Source organism: Hirundo rustica, chromosome 1 (genome assembly GCF_015227805.2).
Source record: "Hirundo rustica isolate bHirRus1 chromosome 1, bHirRus1.pri.v3, whole genome shotgun sequence".
In the NCBI taxonomy this organism is placed as follows: domain Eukaryota; kingdom Metazoa; phylum Chordata; class Aves; order Passeriformes; family Hirundinidae; genus Hirundo; species Hirundo rustica.
In genome coordinates, this window is record NC_053450.1 from 72,816,180 (window position 1) to 72,835,265 (window position 19,086).

A 19,086-nucleotide genomic window follows, 5' to 3' on the forward strand; every position below is an offset into this window, starting at 1 on the left:
GATAAGTTTTTATCCTTACTGACTAATTATGTCACCTTTTAAAACCATTTTCTTTCCTTTGAGGGATGATTTCTTTGACTTAATGTGTTAGTAACAGAAGCTAATTACTTTTATCTACTATGCCTAGATAAAACAGAAACATATAACAAAAGAAGTTAACAGATAAAAAATCAAGATAGAATAAAACTTGTAAGTATAAAAATATCAGAACTTCTATCTGAAATGGGAAATTTAAAGAGACTATTCTTGACTTGCAATTATGTATCCTTAGGAAAATGTCATACTGTTTTAACTCTTTTTTAATGAATCTCTCTCCCAAGAGACAGCAGTAAGAGGAAAAGCTTAAATGTGCACACGAAATAACAAAAGAAACTATATAACATGGCTATCTGATTTATGTCAATTTTATGTAAGGAAAGTCAAAATTAAGATACCACTACATATCTTCATCTCCTTTTCCTCCCCAATCTCTGTCTAAATTAAAGCAATTTTAGATGCTACTGTTGAAAAATTAGACAAATTTTAAAGTAGGTATTAGGTCTTTGATTTGACAGGGCCCTTTCAGACTGTCACATTGCAAATAGCAGAGCTGGATAATATATTTTGTCATCTTGTCTCTGGAAGCATACCTTACATCTCAATTTCAGCAGAGAATGAATGTTTTGTCTGTTAATACCAGTAGGCACCAGCTCATAGCTAAGACTTCACATGATTTGCCCTAGCACTGCTAAAACTGGCTATTTTGTGCAGGAAGGAAATTCAGGAATAAAATTAAACTGGCTCATTCGAAGACTCTTGATGCCACTTGCCCTATGGAGTCAGCACTATCTGCGAAAACATTCAACAGCTTTTGCCTTCTCCTGACTGATTCTAATTTTGCTGTGCTGTCACTTCCCATTTTTTTTTTTACCAAATGTAAATGGTAGCAGAGTGTGTCTCCTGCAAGGCACTCAGTCGGCAATGATGGCTACACTTTAGCAATGGGTTTTGACTGACTACCAACAGAACCATAAGGCACCTTGCTCTAAAGCAAGTCAGTAAAAGCAGGTTATTTCTTCCACTATTTTATAATTATCACCAAGTAGGCCAGCAAAATTGTCCTACTTCAGTTATATTTGAGATTATTTATTGAGTTAGAAAATAAGGTAGAATTAAACACAATTCAGAGTAAAATATGTTAAAATTCCTATAGAGTTTTAGACTAAAAAGAATTTATGTGTTCCAAAGAACAACAACAACAACAAAACCCCTTAAGTTTAAAAGCTGTATCATAACACCATTAATTTCAAAGAGATTTTAAAATTTTCTTTGAGGGGGAGAATACATTCCCCTGTGAATATGAAAGTTCTAATCAGGTATCCTCTTGAGCTGTAACATTTTATTCATACATTATATATAAATGCAAGAGGTGCATCTTCTAAGACTGTCCAAGGAACATTCTTCTGTCTTTACGTATAAACAGCATTAAGAACTGAGTCTCCTGACCCTTTCAATAATTTCTGCTGAAATATCCCTGCCTACATAGTCCCAATTACCATCAAATGTGACCTGACACATTGTCTACCAGGAACTGAACCGGGGTCACTATCTCATTTTGCAGAAGACAGATTCATCACTGCAAATTCCAACAGAAAAGCAAAGATGTAAGGCTTTCTCATGTTCCCGATGCACAGTTCTATCCATTCCTGAACGGATACATGAATGTGATACCAGACAAAGGTACCTATCAGTGTTTTCATTACCACTGGTTTTGCAGCTATACACATATATACATGTGTGCAATAAACAGGCCTCTAAAGATACAGATGAATGATGCAGAAGAACATAAATGGTAGGGACACAACTTATAAAATCCCTAGTAGCTCAAACTAAGATGTATGACAAATATTCAGAATACTGCTTAAATCTTACCTGTACTGGTAAGAAAAATCAAATCCTTTAATCATCACAGACACTGAGTGGACTACCATTGCTTCCTCTTATTTTAATTTTTGCAGCATAGTCAAAATATATTTAGGTACAATTCAATCACTGAGAATACCAGCCTTAAACCCACAAGGTCCTTCCATCAAATCCAGAATCAGAAGTTTATGTATAAAAGTTGTTTACATGGCACAATTCGCTGAATGTTGATGCTTCCAAGTGACCATATATGGATCAAATGTGAGAGACAACTGTCACTGCATCCTCTCGACACCCTTCCTTCAGATATTGATATACATCAATAAAACTCCTCTCAGTTTTCTCCTCTCAAGGCTGAACAGGTCCAACTCTCTCAGGCTCATATCACAGAAGTGATGCTTCAGACCCTCATCACCTTTGCTGCCCTCCTCTGGACCCTCACTAGGAGCTCCATGTCTTTCCTGTCCTGAGGAGTCCAGAACTGCACACAGCACTCCAGATGTGCCTCACCATAATACAGGGGCAGGATCACCTCCCTTGACCTGCTGGCAATGCTCTTCCCAATGCACCCCAGGATACCATTGGCCTTCCTGGACGCCAGAGCACACAGCTGGCTCATGGATAACCCGTCCATCAGGACCCAGGTCCTTCCCCACAGAGCTGCTTTCCAGCAAATCAGCCTCCAGCCTGTGCTGGTGCCTGGGATTATTCTTCCCCAGGTGCAGGACCCTGCACTTGCCTTTGTTGAATTTCAGAAGGTGCCTCTCCGCCCATCTCTCCAGCCTGTCAAGCTCCTCCTGAAGGGCTGCACAGCCCTCTGGGGAACTGGCCTCTCCTCCAGCTTTGTGCCATCAGAGAACTTGCTGGGAAGACATCTGCCCATTCAGCCAAGTCATTGATGGAGGAGGTAAACAATACTGGGCCCAGTATTGACCCTCAGGTGATGCCAGTAGGCCTCCAACTAGACTGTGACACTTATCACAACCCTCTGAGAGCCATTTCCCGATCCACCTCACTGTCCACTCGTCCCGCCCCCTCTGCCTGAACTTGCCTGTAAGCACCTACAGTTACTAAGAGTAAACACACTGAACTTAGAATTCCTGAATCTTCTGATATTTTTTAAAGCAACAAAATTGATTACATCATGATATATGAATACCACATGTCTGTTTTAAATCTTTCTTTCTTAGGTCACTTTTTTGTTTAAAATAATATCCTACTAATAAAAACTGAATTGCAAATATGTAGTCAAGTCTATCTGGTTTACTTATATCCTTGCAAACTAAAAGAAAAAGACATTTTTCCTTCCTTAAATTGGGAGCAGGCTGTAAAATTCTTGTTTGACAAAAATATCTGCTTATAACACAATACAAACATACATACATAGATGACACTTTGAAGAGTTGCCACTAAATAATTCAGGGGCAGCAAAATATAAATTAACCTTTTGTCTCTAATACATTTTGCAGGACAGATAGACAGACACTTTCTGCAAAAGCTTTCATCTTTCAACAGAGGCAGAAAGAGCCAAGCTATTCCCTCTGCAGTATGAGACTAATATTCTAGTTCTTTTGAGTACAACAAACCCAAAGTTGTGCTTATTTCACAGTTCTGCTGACTTTAATATTGTTTATAAGTTGACACTGAAGATAATTTTTCACTGTATCTAATACCCAAAAAAAGAATTGCCATTTTTAATATGTGCTTATAATCTAGGCTTGCAGACAGAAGTATGGTTTATCCCAGTCTGGGAATATTACTCTGGAATCACTAATTCAGATCAGTCCTTATGTGGTTCTGACATTACCATGGAGCAGCAGATTTCTCATCTTTAAACTGGAATAAAGCCTGAATATTTAGAAATCAGGACGTCCACCTGAATATCCAATAATAAATACTTTGTAATGATTATTTCCAAACAGCAATTTCAATTCCATTTGTTGGCAAGCTCTTCCGGACACATGCGCACCTAGTAATGGTCTAGACCACATACTTGTTATTAACTTGTATAATATCAGCATATAGGAATAATTATTTTACTCTTTAATGTTATAGAATGTTTATTACCAGGAAAACAGGTTCCTACTGAGTGTGAGAGTACTTCTGAGGATGCAAAATCTGCAGCCATGGCAAAATAAAGGAATACAAAAGTTGTTGAAATACTTAATCCAACAATCTTTCTGGAGTTCTAGGAATGAAATAAAGTATATTGTTTTCTTCTGTTATTTAATTCAGTATACTGTTTTTACCACTGTGCTAACAGATTTTTTGTGTATGTACAGATTGCTTAACTGATGGCTCACAAAGACACTGAAATAAGAATAAAGAAGTTCAAAGAGCAAAAGGTTAGAATAGCTAAGGTTACAGTAGAATAGGTTACACTAGAATAGCTATGATAACATTACTTAGCAAGACAACCTTGTGACCTGTTGTATTTTAGGCATATACTGTAAAAAAAACCCAAAAACCAACAAAACAACAACAAAAAACCCCCCAACAACCTCAAAAATTTCAGGAAGTTGATGGGCTTTTTTAATGTCAAAGAAGTCAGTATTTGTACAGCTCTTAGCAGATGGCACTATTTATTTACTTAGACATAACATCATAGAAAGATTAGTTCTCAAGCCTTTCAAGTGTGTGAAACCTTTCAGTCAGAAATACCAATCCTTGACCCTTCCTTGGTAAGATTTTAAAGAACGCTGGGCTGATACAGCCTTTCGTCACTAATGCACTGAAAACACCAGTACAAGTACAACTTTGACAAATTTGCCTCAGAAAAACCACTGCCATCCAGGGTTGCTCTTGTAGGCTACAGCTGCCAACAAAAGCAAGCCGTTTCTTTGTTTCAGGGGACAGAGTCTCTACTCCAAACTACCTATCTTATTCCTTATTACAGATGCATAGAACCTTCAAAGTGAAACACAGAAACTGAATTTTTAGAGAGTTTAATAGTTACCTTCTCAGGATAATTATTCTATTTATCTCACATTATAGTTAATTAGCAGATATATAAAAGTCAGTTGTGCTTCATGCTTGGCCTACTCAACTCTGAAGAAGTACAGAGAGACGGAGAATTCATCTGTGAAAATAGCTAAAGTGAATATCATTAATGGACCTCTGTAAAAGTTTAATTGCAATACCCAGGTGATAACAACTAGGTCAAACCTTAAGGATTTTCCCCAAGAAGAACTGAATTTAGGGAACTGCTCTTCTGCTTTCAGCACCTTGAAGATGACAGGGTTTTTTGGAGAACTGATTCTCCAAAGTACTGGCACACCTCAAATTACTTTTCTCTAGCTGACTTTAAAAACCAGCACAATTATGACAGGGTGTTCAAAACTATTCAGGCATTGGCAGAAGTCTGTGTGAGATACCCTCTATCTGCCCCCCATGGAAACTGGCAATCCAAATAACTCATGAATGATGGAAACATCATAATGGAAAGTGCAGAGCAACCCAGAGTACGGGTGTGACAACAGGTTTTGCTCGTGGTAAGCTCTGCTGTCACAGTAATAAGGTGCAGCAAACTGCACTTAAAACATACACACACACAACAAAAATTAGCCTCCAAATGTATTTTCAAGAGGCTTTGTTAACGGTGTTTATGGGAGTAGCGTCACGGCTGCAGTGTGCTGAAGCAGATGGAATATCTGTCAGAGCAGCACCGGGTCACAGGGTTCCTCCACCACAGAAAAGTGCTGGAGGAACAGATTTAGGATACAGAGAGCATGTCAGAGTGATTGTTAAGGAGACAAACTATAAATAAAAGCAATAACCACTTGCTTTAGAGGGTACTGTGCGAAGATAAAACAAGGAATAATGAAAAACAAAATGGACAATCTCAAGAAAATTATCTTGACATTGAGATATTAGCTCATGAAAGGGTCTGCTCAACAGAGGGGCTGAAGTTGTATTGTCTGAAAGCTCAGCAAGAAACCTAAACAAAGAGATTAGACAAGATTAGGCACTGAGCACTCTGCCATTTACACAAAAAGAGCAGGTGAGGTAGCACGTGTTCCACCTTTTGGCTTTTTTTAAGGCTGTTATTCATTCACAAGTATGCCCTATTCCTCAGTAATTATGTGGATACTGAAGAGTACACGTCCTTGATCTGGGGAAGAGACTCTAGTTATCATTGACAGAATTTCAGAATGTAGCTTTGGCACAGTTATATAGCCCTAAGTATGATAAATGGGAACAAATAAAGTAATTAAAAAAAAAATCACTATGCTCCAAGTCATTACCTTAGGTAAGGTTTACCCTACTCTGTTTACCCATTGCTACAATACAGAAGTAATAGTTAGCAACATAATAGAATAACATGGGTATTAAAGCACCCAGAAATGCAGTAAGCAAGTTTGAGATGTTTCAGTGCCTCAGTGCCTGGAGAAATGTATAGCTCCCAAGTAATGCATTTATACTTTCCACATGCAAAAAGAAAAGGAAAAAAAAAAAAAAAAAAAAAAAAAAAAAAAAAAAAAAAAAAAAAAATCCACCATAAGCCAGGAAAATACTAGGCAAACCAAAAGTAAATTATAGGTGAGAGAAAGATTACATCTGCATTCTCCTAATAACTTGAGTCCCTAATGATAGATGACCAGAAAACATCTTTTTTCATCTGGATCACATCTGTAAATCCTCTCCTTTTTCACAAAACAGAGCTAGAATTGCTGGTGAACTCTTCAGCCAAGAAGAAAGCAAGGATGGCAAGCCTTTTGGTGCAATGAATATTTAATTACTACAAGAGAAGTCAAACAACTACAAAAGACATGCTTGAAAAAACCCACAAGGAATCATTTTATCTCCTTTTAAATAAGTCATTCCACTGGAAGATGAGACTTTGTATACCTCTGGGCAGAGGAATAAATTATCATTTGAGCAGTATTTGAGGCATTTAACTACTGTTCTCTGTAAAATGGGAAATGCACTACTTTTGTGTTTTGTTTTCTTTTGTCCTTAAACAAATTTTAAAAGTTAGACAATTAGAGCCCGATGCTCAAGCAGGGAGAGGAATGAATAGCCTGCAGCCATGCATGGGGTCTGTGATTTGAAACAGCAGTCCTACCCTGCAAGGACAGAAGCATGTTTGGGCGCTGCAGCTGTAATAACATTGCCATGCCTTGGGAATTGTCCTGAGAAAAGCAGAGGTACCAGGGACCTTGGGCATTCACACCTCACTAAAAACAAAGTGAGGCATCAGCCTTGAAATGTCCGAAGTGGACTACAGGCTTGGTGTACATACTCACCACCACACTTCCTTTTCAACTCTCTGTACCAAGGAAAGATTAAATTCCTGAGGAACTGGAACTTGGTCCTATGTAGGCCACTAAACCAACAAAACGCTTGAAGCAGAGACTTTCCCATATAAAACTTTTCCCTAAAGTAAGCTGTGTAGGACTTCCAATGGGGCTTCAAGTGCTCATCTATTTCAATAGAAAATGCCAAAAATATGCTACATTAAAAAAAAAAAAAAAGGGCTGGTAAAAAATGGTAAAAGGCAGAGGTCTTCCTTTCCCTGTTATACTTGTTTTCTAGGGCACACCTTTTCCTTCAGTTTTGTTTTCAAACCCAGTAGCCTTTCACTGGCTTCCTGCATGGTACCAATTCCCATGGTGAGCCAGGTCCCTTGGAAATGTCCTTCCACTGTCACCAAGCTACGGCTTTACTACACCCAGGTTCCGTGTGGTCCCTGTGATGGCTGGAAATGCCTCTACCTGTGAATGGTCATGCTGCCTTTTATGGGAGGTATAACATCTCTGCTGCCCAAACGATGTCTCTGTGAGCCTGAGTGCAGCAGCCAAGAGAGGCAACTGGCAGCCTTCCTCCCTCCTTTAACAGCCCAGCTTTTCAGAGGAATGTATGTTAATCAAGGTGAAGATAAAAGAAGCTAAAAAACCAGCCACATGCCTCTGTCACAGATCTCAAAACCTCCTGACTGGTTCAGTGGGTGACTATCTGACATAACACAATTGTAATGAACTACCAGGACCACACATATCAAAGGGAAGATACAACTAACTAGATGAAAATAACAATCTCTAATAGCACGTTTTGCAACCCAGAGGTATTTTCAGATAGCCTATTGAAAAAATTGTGTGCTGAAATTTAAATTCCTTAACTATCATAATACAGTCTACAACAAAGTGATAATTTGTAAGTTATCCTCTTTCTTTCACTGAACAACTGTTGGCTGCATAGGCCTTTCACCTAGTAGCATATTTACATTTATTACAGTTTGCCGATCCAACACTACCTTTAAATAGCCGCTTTTGCAAATACTCTTAATTCTCGGTTCATCCAACCCAATTTTCTTCCTAAATCTACAGAGACATTGTTTACACAGCTTAAAAACAAACAAACAAACCTCCCTCTTAAATCTGTTCAAGTCACAGGCTTTAATATACTGAATCAGCAGCTATATAGTCAGAGATACTTCTGATAAATAGTGTACACAGGAAGTCATGGTTGAGAGAGACAATTAATTTGGATTCCTACTTGCAGTCATTTATCCTTCCCATTTTTCTGCAATCCCCTGCATGAATTTTTCTCTGGTCCAATAAAGCTAGTTGATTCTTCATACCTGTATGTTTTGTAAAAGAGACATCTCTTCAGGGGGACCTTAATCACATGTTCCTGAAGGCCCACAAAAAGCACACTCTGGCTGTGCAGGATCTGAAGGCTCCTGATGGGCTCTCGCTGACTTTTCGGCAGGAGTTCAATTTCCTCAAGCAGGCAGCTGCTTGAATTCTGGTTCATTGGGGCAAGTACTTTCTTAATAGTGCCATAGTCTGAAAAGGCAAGAGATAAATGAGTTACTAAAAATCACACTGGCAATTCTACCTGCCTGGTGTCATTCAGCAAAAAATCTTTGTGCTGGATGTTTTCAATGAAGCCTTGGAATACAGGATTATTTTGACTGAAGTTTCCTAAATTGATTACAGTACAGTGAAAAGAACTTAGAAAACTTTAAAGTCTGTTTCCATGTGATGCAATAGATTATATATATATATATATATATATATATATATTAGCACAGAATGGCCTTCACAGCAGTGGTCACAAGAAAACAAGGTTTCAAAGTCTGGCTTTATAAATGCACATTCATACCAAAGGTTACTGATTTCAGTCTCCCGGATTGTCCTACACTTTATTATATTTGAAGCAGTTTAAAAAGCATTAAATTCCATAATTTCCCAAGTTTGTTTTAATATTCTTTGTGTTTAAAATTATGGGGTTTAGACACCTATCACATTCATTTAATAAAGCACATGTATATGAATATATGCAAGTCTTGAGTCTAGGTGAATATGAATGAACAAGGCTGAACCCCTTCTTCTTGTTTATCTTGATTTTGACCTCTGAAAAATCATAGCTTTTCGCATTCACTCTACACTTCTATTCTTAATATGATTTCTCAGGAAAGACAGATGTGCACTGAAAATCAGTGTCAGAATATAGGATAAGATTTGTGATTCACTCCTGCATAGTTTTTAAATAATTTAAAAATATCAGAGTACATTTGTTCTGAACAAAAAGGATCACACTCTCACACTGATAAATATTTTAGGGAGCCGCAGCATTAAGCAATCTTTTATGTGCCAACAATAATAAGTATTAAAGATCCAACACTGCAAACACACACACAGATAAGTCCTGAAGTATTGAAAGACTTTCGAGTTGGTAATATTGGCAAGAGGATCATTTGTGAAGGCCTGTTCTGCGGTCTGGAAAACAGTGTGTTTTCCATTACTAGCACCAGGCCAGAGCTTTGGCTCAGAGTTGGCAGTACAGGCTCTCAGGACGTATCTGGCCCTGGCTTGGTGAGTACTGGTTTTATCCATGGCAGGAAACACCTGGTGGCCATGTGTCTGCATCCTCCTACACCAGCTCCACCCTGGGAACACCCAAGACCAGGAGCTGGCACCCCTACATGGTCACTGTACCCTCCAAGATAACTGGGCTGAGGGAGGGCAATATGGTGTTCCCAAACTTTGCTTGGGAAGTGGTGAGGAACAGCAAGTAAGCATCTTAAAGAAAATACAAAAAAGCAGCCTCAAATAGACTCTAAACTAAAGAGAAGAAGGAGAACCAAGATGACAGTTACTGTTAAAACTCCTCATTTTCCTGAGAAAGACTGAGTATTCAATCCTAAGATCTGGAGTAGTACTGGAAGGGAGAGCATACACCAAATAGCAGGGGAAGTTAATAGCAAGTTTATGTGTAAGATATAACATCACATAGTATTATGTAATTCAAACAGTCAAAACTAATTAGATAATCCATAAATTATTAGTTCAGTGTTTAAATGGATTCCTCTTAGTCCATAAAAATTTTTGATCATACCAAATCATGTATCCATGTTAAAATCTTCTGCCTAGCTTCTCAAGTTTCAATATAATCACTTCATGTACCTGTTTGCATTTTTCTCCTTTCTTGATATAAACATGCTTGACCATTTTTTAGGAAAAGCTTCCAATAATTACAATTTTAATTAACTATTTTGCCATTAAAATATCTAATTTGATGATTGCTTTTTTCCCCAAACAATTTTAAACAGACTTAGATTTGAAACCTAATTAAATTGTTGCCAAGTCAGTTTTGCCCCACAATTAAGCAATAACCAGCTCGGTTGAACAACGTAACAAGTCGCACTTCCACTGATGATCACTGTATGCAGAATCTTGACTATAATTACAGCACTTTTCACAGTGAAAATATGGTCTGAGACTTGTCCCAAAATTTAGGTGCCTGTATGTGCTGGTTTTGGCTGTGGTAGAATTAATTGTCTTCACAGCGGCTGGTATGGGGCTGTGTTTTGGGTTGTGCTGACCACAGGGCTGGTCATATGGAGATGTTTTTGTTATCCTGAGCAGAGTTTTCTCAGAGCCAAGGCCTTTTCTGCTTCTCACACTGCCATGCTGGAGAGGAAGTTGGGAGTGCTTGGCAGGCTGGGAGGAGACACAGCGAGGACAGGTGACCCCAACTGACCAAAGGGATATTCCATATGGCATCATGTTCAGATATAAAGTGGAGGAAGAAGGAAAAAGGGGAGGACATTTGGAGTTATAGTGTTTGTCTTCCCAAAGGGCTGATGGAGTCCTGCTCTCCTGGAGATGGCTGAACACCTGCCTGCCCGTGGGAAGGAGTATTAATTCCTTGGTCTGCTTTGTTTGTGTGTGTGGCTTTTGCTTTTCCTATTAAACTGTCTTTATCTCAACCCACATGTTTTTTTTCTTATTCTCTCTCCCTGGTCACGCTGATGGGGAGGCTGAGCAAGGCACTGTGTGGTACTTGGAGGCTGGCTGGGGTTAAACCACAACACTGTGTTAATTACTGAATGAAAGATGAATGATTTTCTTTTGAGCATAGAAGCTAGAAAAATGTACTAAGAAGAAGAAGGAGCAGTGAGATCATTTTACAGATGTAAATTAATTGGCATTGCTTTATAGATCAGTCAGTGCAACTCTATATCACTTGCTTAACTGGCAGACAGCAAATTCAGTATGATTCATGACACATTATCTTTGGCTTGTCACAGTTTTCCTGTGTGAGACAAAAATCAGGTATGCATTCAGCATGTGCTTCTTCTATAAACTAATATTTCTTCCTACCACTGTCCTGAGCTTGGCATCCACAGACTGAATCACTTGCTGTCACCTTTCCCAAGAGAAGAAAAAACACATGACTGCAGGCCTCCCTCCTCTATGCCTACATACACATTCAATTTAGAAATAAACCTTTGGACAGGAGAATATGATCACACACAATACTTTGAGTTTCTTGTGGCTTGTTTATTATAATGGCAAACTTCAAGTCTATGACCTGCTTACAGCAGCATACCACCCCGGAAAGAAATAAAATATCCTCACTTTGAGAACTGCAGCACTAATGGCTTCCCCAAGATATGTCATTGCTCTGGTTCTTCCTTCTTATGTTGACATACATTCTCCATTCCTTATGTTTCCTTTTGCTGTCTTTCAGCATCTCCCAAACCATTCCTTTTCCATTTGTTGTTTAAGAGCATCAGAGATGTTGAAAGTCACAACTGACTGAGCTTCAAGTGAAGAAACAATGCCTGAGAACCCACAGATAATCAGGAAGAAACATTGCTCTTCTCAGGAGCAATGTGGGTCACATGCAAACTGGGCCAAAAGGAATAGAATGTTACCTGAGACCTACTTCTGCCTCAATAAACTCCCCTGCTTCTGACTTCTATAACTTATCTTCTCCGTCTTAAATTCCTACTGCATATGACTTTGATTTTGCAAGAATCACCTGGGAGGCCAAACTAGGGTGAGGATCGGGTTTCAGTCCACTATTTTGAGACAGGCAATTTTGAGACAGATTGAATTGGTGTTATGTTCACCAGTCTGTGGTACGTAGTAAGGGTGTGTAGATATCAGTGTCCTTAAACTATCCTAGTGTGCAACGTGGCTATATGAAGCTTCCTTACAGCAGAAAATCATAGCCAGTCATTCCAGGGCTTTCAAAAGCCAGGTGTTTTGCTCCAGTGTTTCCAATTCTACTACAAGGTGTGCAACATTATGCACATTATGCACAGCAAAGACTGCAGATTTCTTAAAGAATTTGTAGAAGTCCCATCCTCAAAAGTATTGTCTGTCTGGCCATTTTCACACCATAGCTGCAAAGCAAAATAGGGTGTAAAAAAAAGTAGGGAAAGAAATAAGTCTGGAACATGGCTCTATGGCATGGAGCTTTTCAGACCTGACATCATCTTTCAAATGAATATTTTATTATATAATCCAACTAAGTGTCCACTTCTGCCAAAAAACAGCTAGGAGGGAGAGTAACCACAGAGCATCTTAATGGATGTGACTTTATTGCCATGGACACAGAGAAAGCTGCAGTTTAATCACAAATGTCAAGTCTGAGCCTAACAGCCATTTAAGAATTCAGATGAAGGGCATCTTTGCATCCTGACTGTAAGCAAGACACACTGGGATAGATCCAGACGCCTGACAGCCTTCCTTTAAGGATGGCCAGCTATGTACAGGAGTAGTAAAAGATAATGAGATTGGCCAGAATGATAATGTAATAAATGTAGTAAATAATGTGCTTTGTTAGCTTGTACTGCCATAGTTTTAAAGAGACTTGCAAAACCAGCAACTGAACTTTAGAACTCTAATCATTGTGAATGAAGAGAAGAATTCTTGTTGAAATATTGCTATGTAGTATGTAGAGGACTGAAGAACTGCATGGAGAACCTGAGATGGAGTTTTAGAGAACATGTTTGGAGGTAACAAAGCCTGTAAAGAACAAAATTATAAATTGGACAAAATGAAAGAGTGGTTTCTAAAAGTGCAAAATAAAATTTAAAATGTAAGTGGCATAAATCATAGCCAGCAATGGAAGACACAGCAAGAGTGCAGGTGGAATCATTATAACATCTTTGGTGACACCTGCAAAGCAGTACAGAAAATGAATATACAAAACAAACAGCAGATGCAACAAACTAATAAACCCATAATTTCCTGAGTTTCCTAACAGAAATAAAACCACTCAGCTTTAGCAAATTCTTGCTACAGAGAGGAATAAATATTTACATGAGCTGTTGTGTTTACAAAATATTGCTGCTTTCTCCAAGCAAACACATCTTTAACAAATCATCACAATGTGGTATAGAAGTGAGTGCATTTCACTTCTTCGAAAGAAGGGAAAAAATCTCTACCCATTCCTTTTTGAGAGGGAAACAATTTCAATCTTAACTCCTGCCATAGTACCTTGGAGAGTGGGTTGGTCTCCAGAAAGCAACTGAACCAGCACCAGGAGACAGAGCCCAAACCAATGGTTTTCAGAAGAGAAGCCTACAATCTTTCATTAATGTAGCTAAAAATCATTTCTGTCTTCTAAGCTATATGAGTTGTAAGCAAAAGAAACTTCTAATAGTTTCAAATGTCTCTTCAGGACAGCTATATGCCTATATTTAAGACTTAACAAACATTCCTGCACTTTCTGAGCACAAGGTGCCTTTACAGATCTGAAAATCTTCTCACATATACCAAGAAAAACCTCAAGAAACAGCAAAATCTACTGTAAATATAAATTCTCAATGTAACTATGAGCCTGTTTTTCAAAATTCCCACAAAACATTCTTTAGAATAATGCATCTTAAGCCGATGGAAGGATGTGGTCAGTGTGATGGAAAAGGGCAGTCAACACAACACACAGATGTTAAAGCAACATTCAGAACTTCAGGAGATGCTTGAAGCTAAACTTGAATAAGACACCACCTTTGCAGGAAGTACTCTATCCTATATGTCATAACATGTGAAAACAGGCTAATTGATAAACTTAATCTGCAGCACAATGATCAGGAAGTTTAGTAGATGAAGACTGGACAGAATTCACTTTAAAGTGGAGCTGAAACAAATATGAATTATATATATTTTCAAGAAGTCTAATTTGAAATAGACTTTGGAAAATTATATTCAAGAAATACTTTAATTTTATCCATTATATGCTGGTTTTGCATATTATTCATTGCATACAAATTATTTTTCCCATTAGAAAATAAAAACATTAAGACAGTATTAAGACTGTTGAAATTAAAGGGAAAAAAGTCTGTTAACGTTAAATATCTTGTAAATAATATCCATATGTACATATAAACAGTGTTTATATTAATCATGTAACATTTGTATTAAACACCATAGAAACAAAAAGAAATAGGGCATTAGGGTCATCTTCAAGGCAGAGGTCTTTCAGAATAATAAACTGAAATACCAAACATAAAATCAATTAACAGAATGTGTAATAGTAAAAAAAAAAAAAAAAAATCAAAGAACCTGCAAGGTGATTGATAACCATTTAACCGCCATGTAAAGATGTATCATCAATATGTGCTTTCCTCCACCACAGGAACTGAAAAAAACCCTACCGCAAAGCAGAATGTGCATCTGGCTAACAGCAGAAAATTATTTCAATGAACAGAAAGTATTAGGTTGCATAAGGGCTTTAGTGCACTTGACACAGAGAAAAAGATGCAGGAACAGCTAATGCAGCAGCTGGTTCAGCTAAGAAGGGGAAGCCCAGGACTTACGATTTAGCAATCTGTGTAACATCAAAAAAGACACATACGGTACACAGGATGTGATGGGATTTAAATCCTACTCTTCCCTGCCTTTTCTAAAAATAACTTTAAAATTAGTTAAATCATCAGTAGAATAGGGATAATTAAAGCTTTGGCTATTATGAGTTTTCCCACATGGGGGTGGGGTGCAATTTGGTTTAAAGCGAGGGCATATTTAGAAAATAAGATAATCTGTAACTTCATTTTGCTTTTACCTTCAGGTTTCTGAGATACATACTTATACCTGAAATAAAAGAATACACTTTTTAATCATGCTCCAATCTAAAGGACAAGTGAAAGACTGAGCTTGAACTATTTTTCTTTAAAAATGAAAAATATACTATGGGTAAGCATAGTCCTTCTATAACGATCCAAAAAACGAAAATCGTATACTTTGATTTTAAAATCCCCACATTAATTTAATACTTTAATTTAAATATTTTTGTATTTTTAGATTTATATTCGTTAATTCTTTAGGGAAAAAGTGAACCTAAAAATGAATATGGAATTGTGATGCTTCATCAAGAAGTAGATTTTAAATTTTTTTTAATTTATTTTTTTTATTTTCACAGCCGCTTTACGTTTGAAGCTAAACCACTGTTTGAACAATTGGATTAGTGTGACAGATAATTTGTTCTTTTTCTCTACTTTTAATATATTTTCATGGTGTAATAAAGTATATAGATGTGATTTTTCTACAAGTATCAGACAAAGATGGAGGTTAAAAATCTGAATGTTCTGTTTTGTGAGGTTAACAGAATGAAATGTGATAAGCTTATGAAGGATTGAAACAATAAACCATTGTGATTTTCTTCCTATTACAGGTCATTATCATCATGATGATAACAAGGCAAGGGTGGCTATTAAGACAAATAGAGATATTAAGTGCATTTATTGGATCAAAAAGGCAATTATGTAACCGTATAACAAAACCTTCTATGAAAGAGAAGGAAATAGAAAAAAATAATTTTGTTGCATTTCCCTGAGGAATGCTGCAAGCTGTTCTGCCCTAACAATATGGAGATTTATGTTTAAACACCAAAATGGCTAAACAAAATGTTGGTTACCCTCTGTGCCATCACTTGCAGGAAACAGACAAGCTCAAGCTTTCCCATATTCAGGTCTCTTAGTTTTCCCTACTCCACTGTAGGATGCTTGAAGAAAAAGAAAAGTATGCAAGCAACCCAGAAAACTCATAAATCATTGCTCATTGACATCTAATTAAATTTCACTAAATTAAATTAGCAGGAGCATTAAAATAAACTTTAAAAAAGCGCTACATTCTGGGACTTGAAATATCTTGCCATTTTTTCATGCGAGACCTTATTACAAAATCATAAATATTTTTGGTCTTGGAGTTTTTGTCCCCATGAGAAATAAAAAACAGGCATAAAAACATGTCTGTTCTAGGTGTGTTACAGTAAGAAAATCAGGGTGTGTCAGTTTTTTATCATTCCAGAATTTAAACCAAATCATTCTTTCCCCATGCTCAATATCAATGGGCTTTGCATTTCAAAGGTTGTTTACACAGTTATGTTATTACTAGAGAACAACAATAATCTAAGGATCTTTGGCCATATAACATTGTATTTTGCAGCTTAAAAGCTTTTAGGGAAGTTCATGGTCATTGCTGCTCTGCTGGTATATTATTAGACAGAGAAGTTAACAAAAATTAGCAGGGAAGTTAAGACTGTAAATTCAAGAAAAAGCAACTACTAATGAAATAAAATTTCCTGCTTTGTGTTAAACTGTATGCAAAACACGGCAATCTTAAAATGGGACATTCAGTTGTCCTGGGTCTTGGCAATTAGAAAGGAAGAAAAAAAAAGGTGTTAAAAAGGTATATGCATAATTTAATATATTTATTAAAAGCTAATTTTAAATTATATACAAACAGCTATACCACGCAGTGCTTAGTGTATTAAAAGTTTCAAATGCCAAACAGCTGCTTAACTTAGGAAATGGGAAAGGTTTGACTCTTTCTCGGAAGAGAGCTTTGGAAGCAGTAGAAGAAAAACACAGAAAAACTCTATATTAAATTGTTCTTATCTGGGTAAGACCCTGAGTATTTCTGCAATCTGGTGCAGTTTTGTTTTTCAGTTCTTGGACGCAATGACAGAAGTTTTAAAAGATAGTCTATAAAAAGCAAGCACACATAATATTTTAGATTTATGATCTTTTTCTTTGGCTCTGACTCCTTCATATTCCCTCTTTCCTATTATATTTCAAGTAAATATTGATTTTCTTCCTTATAGTATTGGAAATTATTTTGAATCAACACTGAAATGAGATACATTTTTGATAATGCCTGTCAACAAAGGAGGTCTGATGACCGATTACACATCCCCAGACTTCCATGCAGGGGAGGGAATTTGACTCATTTATCCACTATTAAGAATCTGAAAGAAGCAATTTTAACCAAAAACTATTTGTATGCTTTCTAAAATTATTAGCAAAATTCTTAATGCCCCAGTGGCTATCCTGAGAGAAATTCAGTTGTACCTCTTTAGCTAGAGGTTTTTCTCGTGGTTGTATGTCAAAATTTAATATATATTTATTTTATGAAGAGAATATTTATGGGCTGTCCTTTCTACACAGAAATTTGAACCACTGACTTAAAGACTTTTTGAATAAAAAAAGTGTTGATCTAGGTGCTAGTTATTAAAAAACAAAGACCTTTCTTCAAAGGCATGTGTCTGGGAGGACAGAAAGAATGTATAAATTAATAACATACGAAGACCAATAATGACTGCAGAACAAATTCCCTCTCTAAAAAAGAATAAAATAAAATTCTAAAAAAATTGTTACCATTTTAAAATAGAACAATTTGGGGATGTATCTATCAATGGAAATCAGGAGAATCACCATCTCAATCCTCACTCTACTGTTTTCCAGAGGAAAAGTTTGTAAACATACAACATTTTTTTTAATACTTCTGTCCCCTGTAGATTTAATTCCCATGTGTTATGGTGCCTCAAAAGCATCAAGGATATTGTCAGTTTGCAGTTGAACTAGCAAAGCTTTCCTCCAGTAGCTACCATTCAAAGACTTAAATACCTGCCTTTAGGACAGAAAATATCCACCGCTCCATTATGTAAAACAGATTATAAATTGGTACAAGTAACATTTCTACTGGTGGGTTTTCCAATGAATCAAGAAGTTTAGAAAATAGGACAATATGTGTACCATTCCTCGGCAGCCATTTCACACCTTAAATTGGAATTTAAATCCAGCTCCAGTCAGACTCATTCAAAAATCTTTTAAATTGAGAATTCAAGCTCTAAATGGAAATTCAGATCTACAGAGACTAAGATGCAAAGCAACTGGCAGTAAACCAAACAGTATGCTTTTTTTTGGAAGACTACTATAAAGTTGAAGCTTCTAGCTCCTCAAACTGGAGCTTCTAACTCCTCAATCTTCTGGAATAGATCAAGAAAAAAACCTATACTAAATAACAAGTACATGCTGAATTACATGTCCCAGCCACCACATCAATTACATCTGTTCCTTTCACAAAGAAAATTAAACTATCTCAGATTATTAGACTGATTCTCATATACTCTAGCGGCAAAGTTTTACCCTTTCTAGATTGAGACCAAATGTTTTTTTCTGGCCTGACCAAAAAAAAAAAAAGTAATTTCAACAATCTCAAAGTAGATATATTTTTAATGAATCATGCTCACTGGCCCACCTTTATCTACTACTTCTATTTCCAGTCTTATAGAGATTTTTTTCAGGTTGCCAAAGATGTGCTTTAGAGCTGAGATAGAAATTCATAACGTTTTGTCTACATTGAAGATTGATCTACACGTAACAGTTCATGCATTTCACTTAGAAGTAACGTGTCTGCAGATTACCTATAAGCAAATGATATAGCAGCTACAGTTTCTTAACTGACTATATAGTTGATAAGAAAACTTTTAATAGTATTTCATTCTGTGATACTTCCCTTTTACTTGCCGAGACAAATCATGATCTATTTCAAGACTTTATGAAGGGGTTTCTTTTATCTATCTTTTATTTGCAATCTCATCTAATTATTTTTCAATTAGGCAAGTTTTAGTAATGAATAAATAAAGAATAATATATAACAA

The 19,086-nt window shown here is 36.8% G+C and overlaps 1 protein-coding gene across 8 annotated transcripts in view; it reads right to left on the bottom strand.

Moving 5' to 3' along the window:
• The window catches only part of SEMA5A (semaphorin 5A), a 317,116-nt gene that overhangs the window by 86,122 nt on the left and 211,908 nt on the right, over positions 1–19,086 (bottom strand). For all 8 annotated transcript variants that reach the window (XM_040072786.2, XM_040072776.2, XM_040072727.2 and 5 more), the window contains one exon: positions 8,483–8,690. In XM_040072786.2, the coding sequence (XP_039928720.1) occupies positions 8,483–8,690 (208 nt within the window). The remainder of the gene's footprint in view (positions 1–8,482; positions 8,691–19,086) is intronic.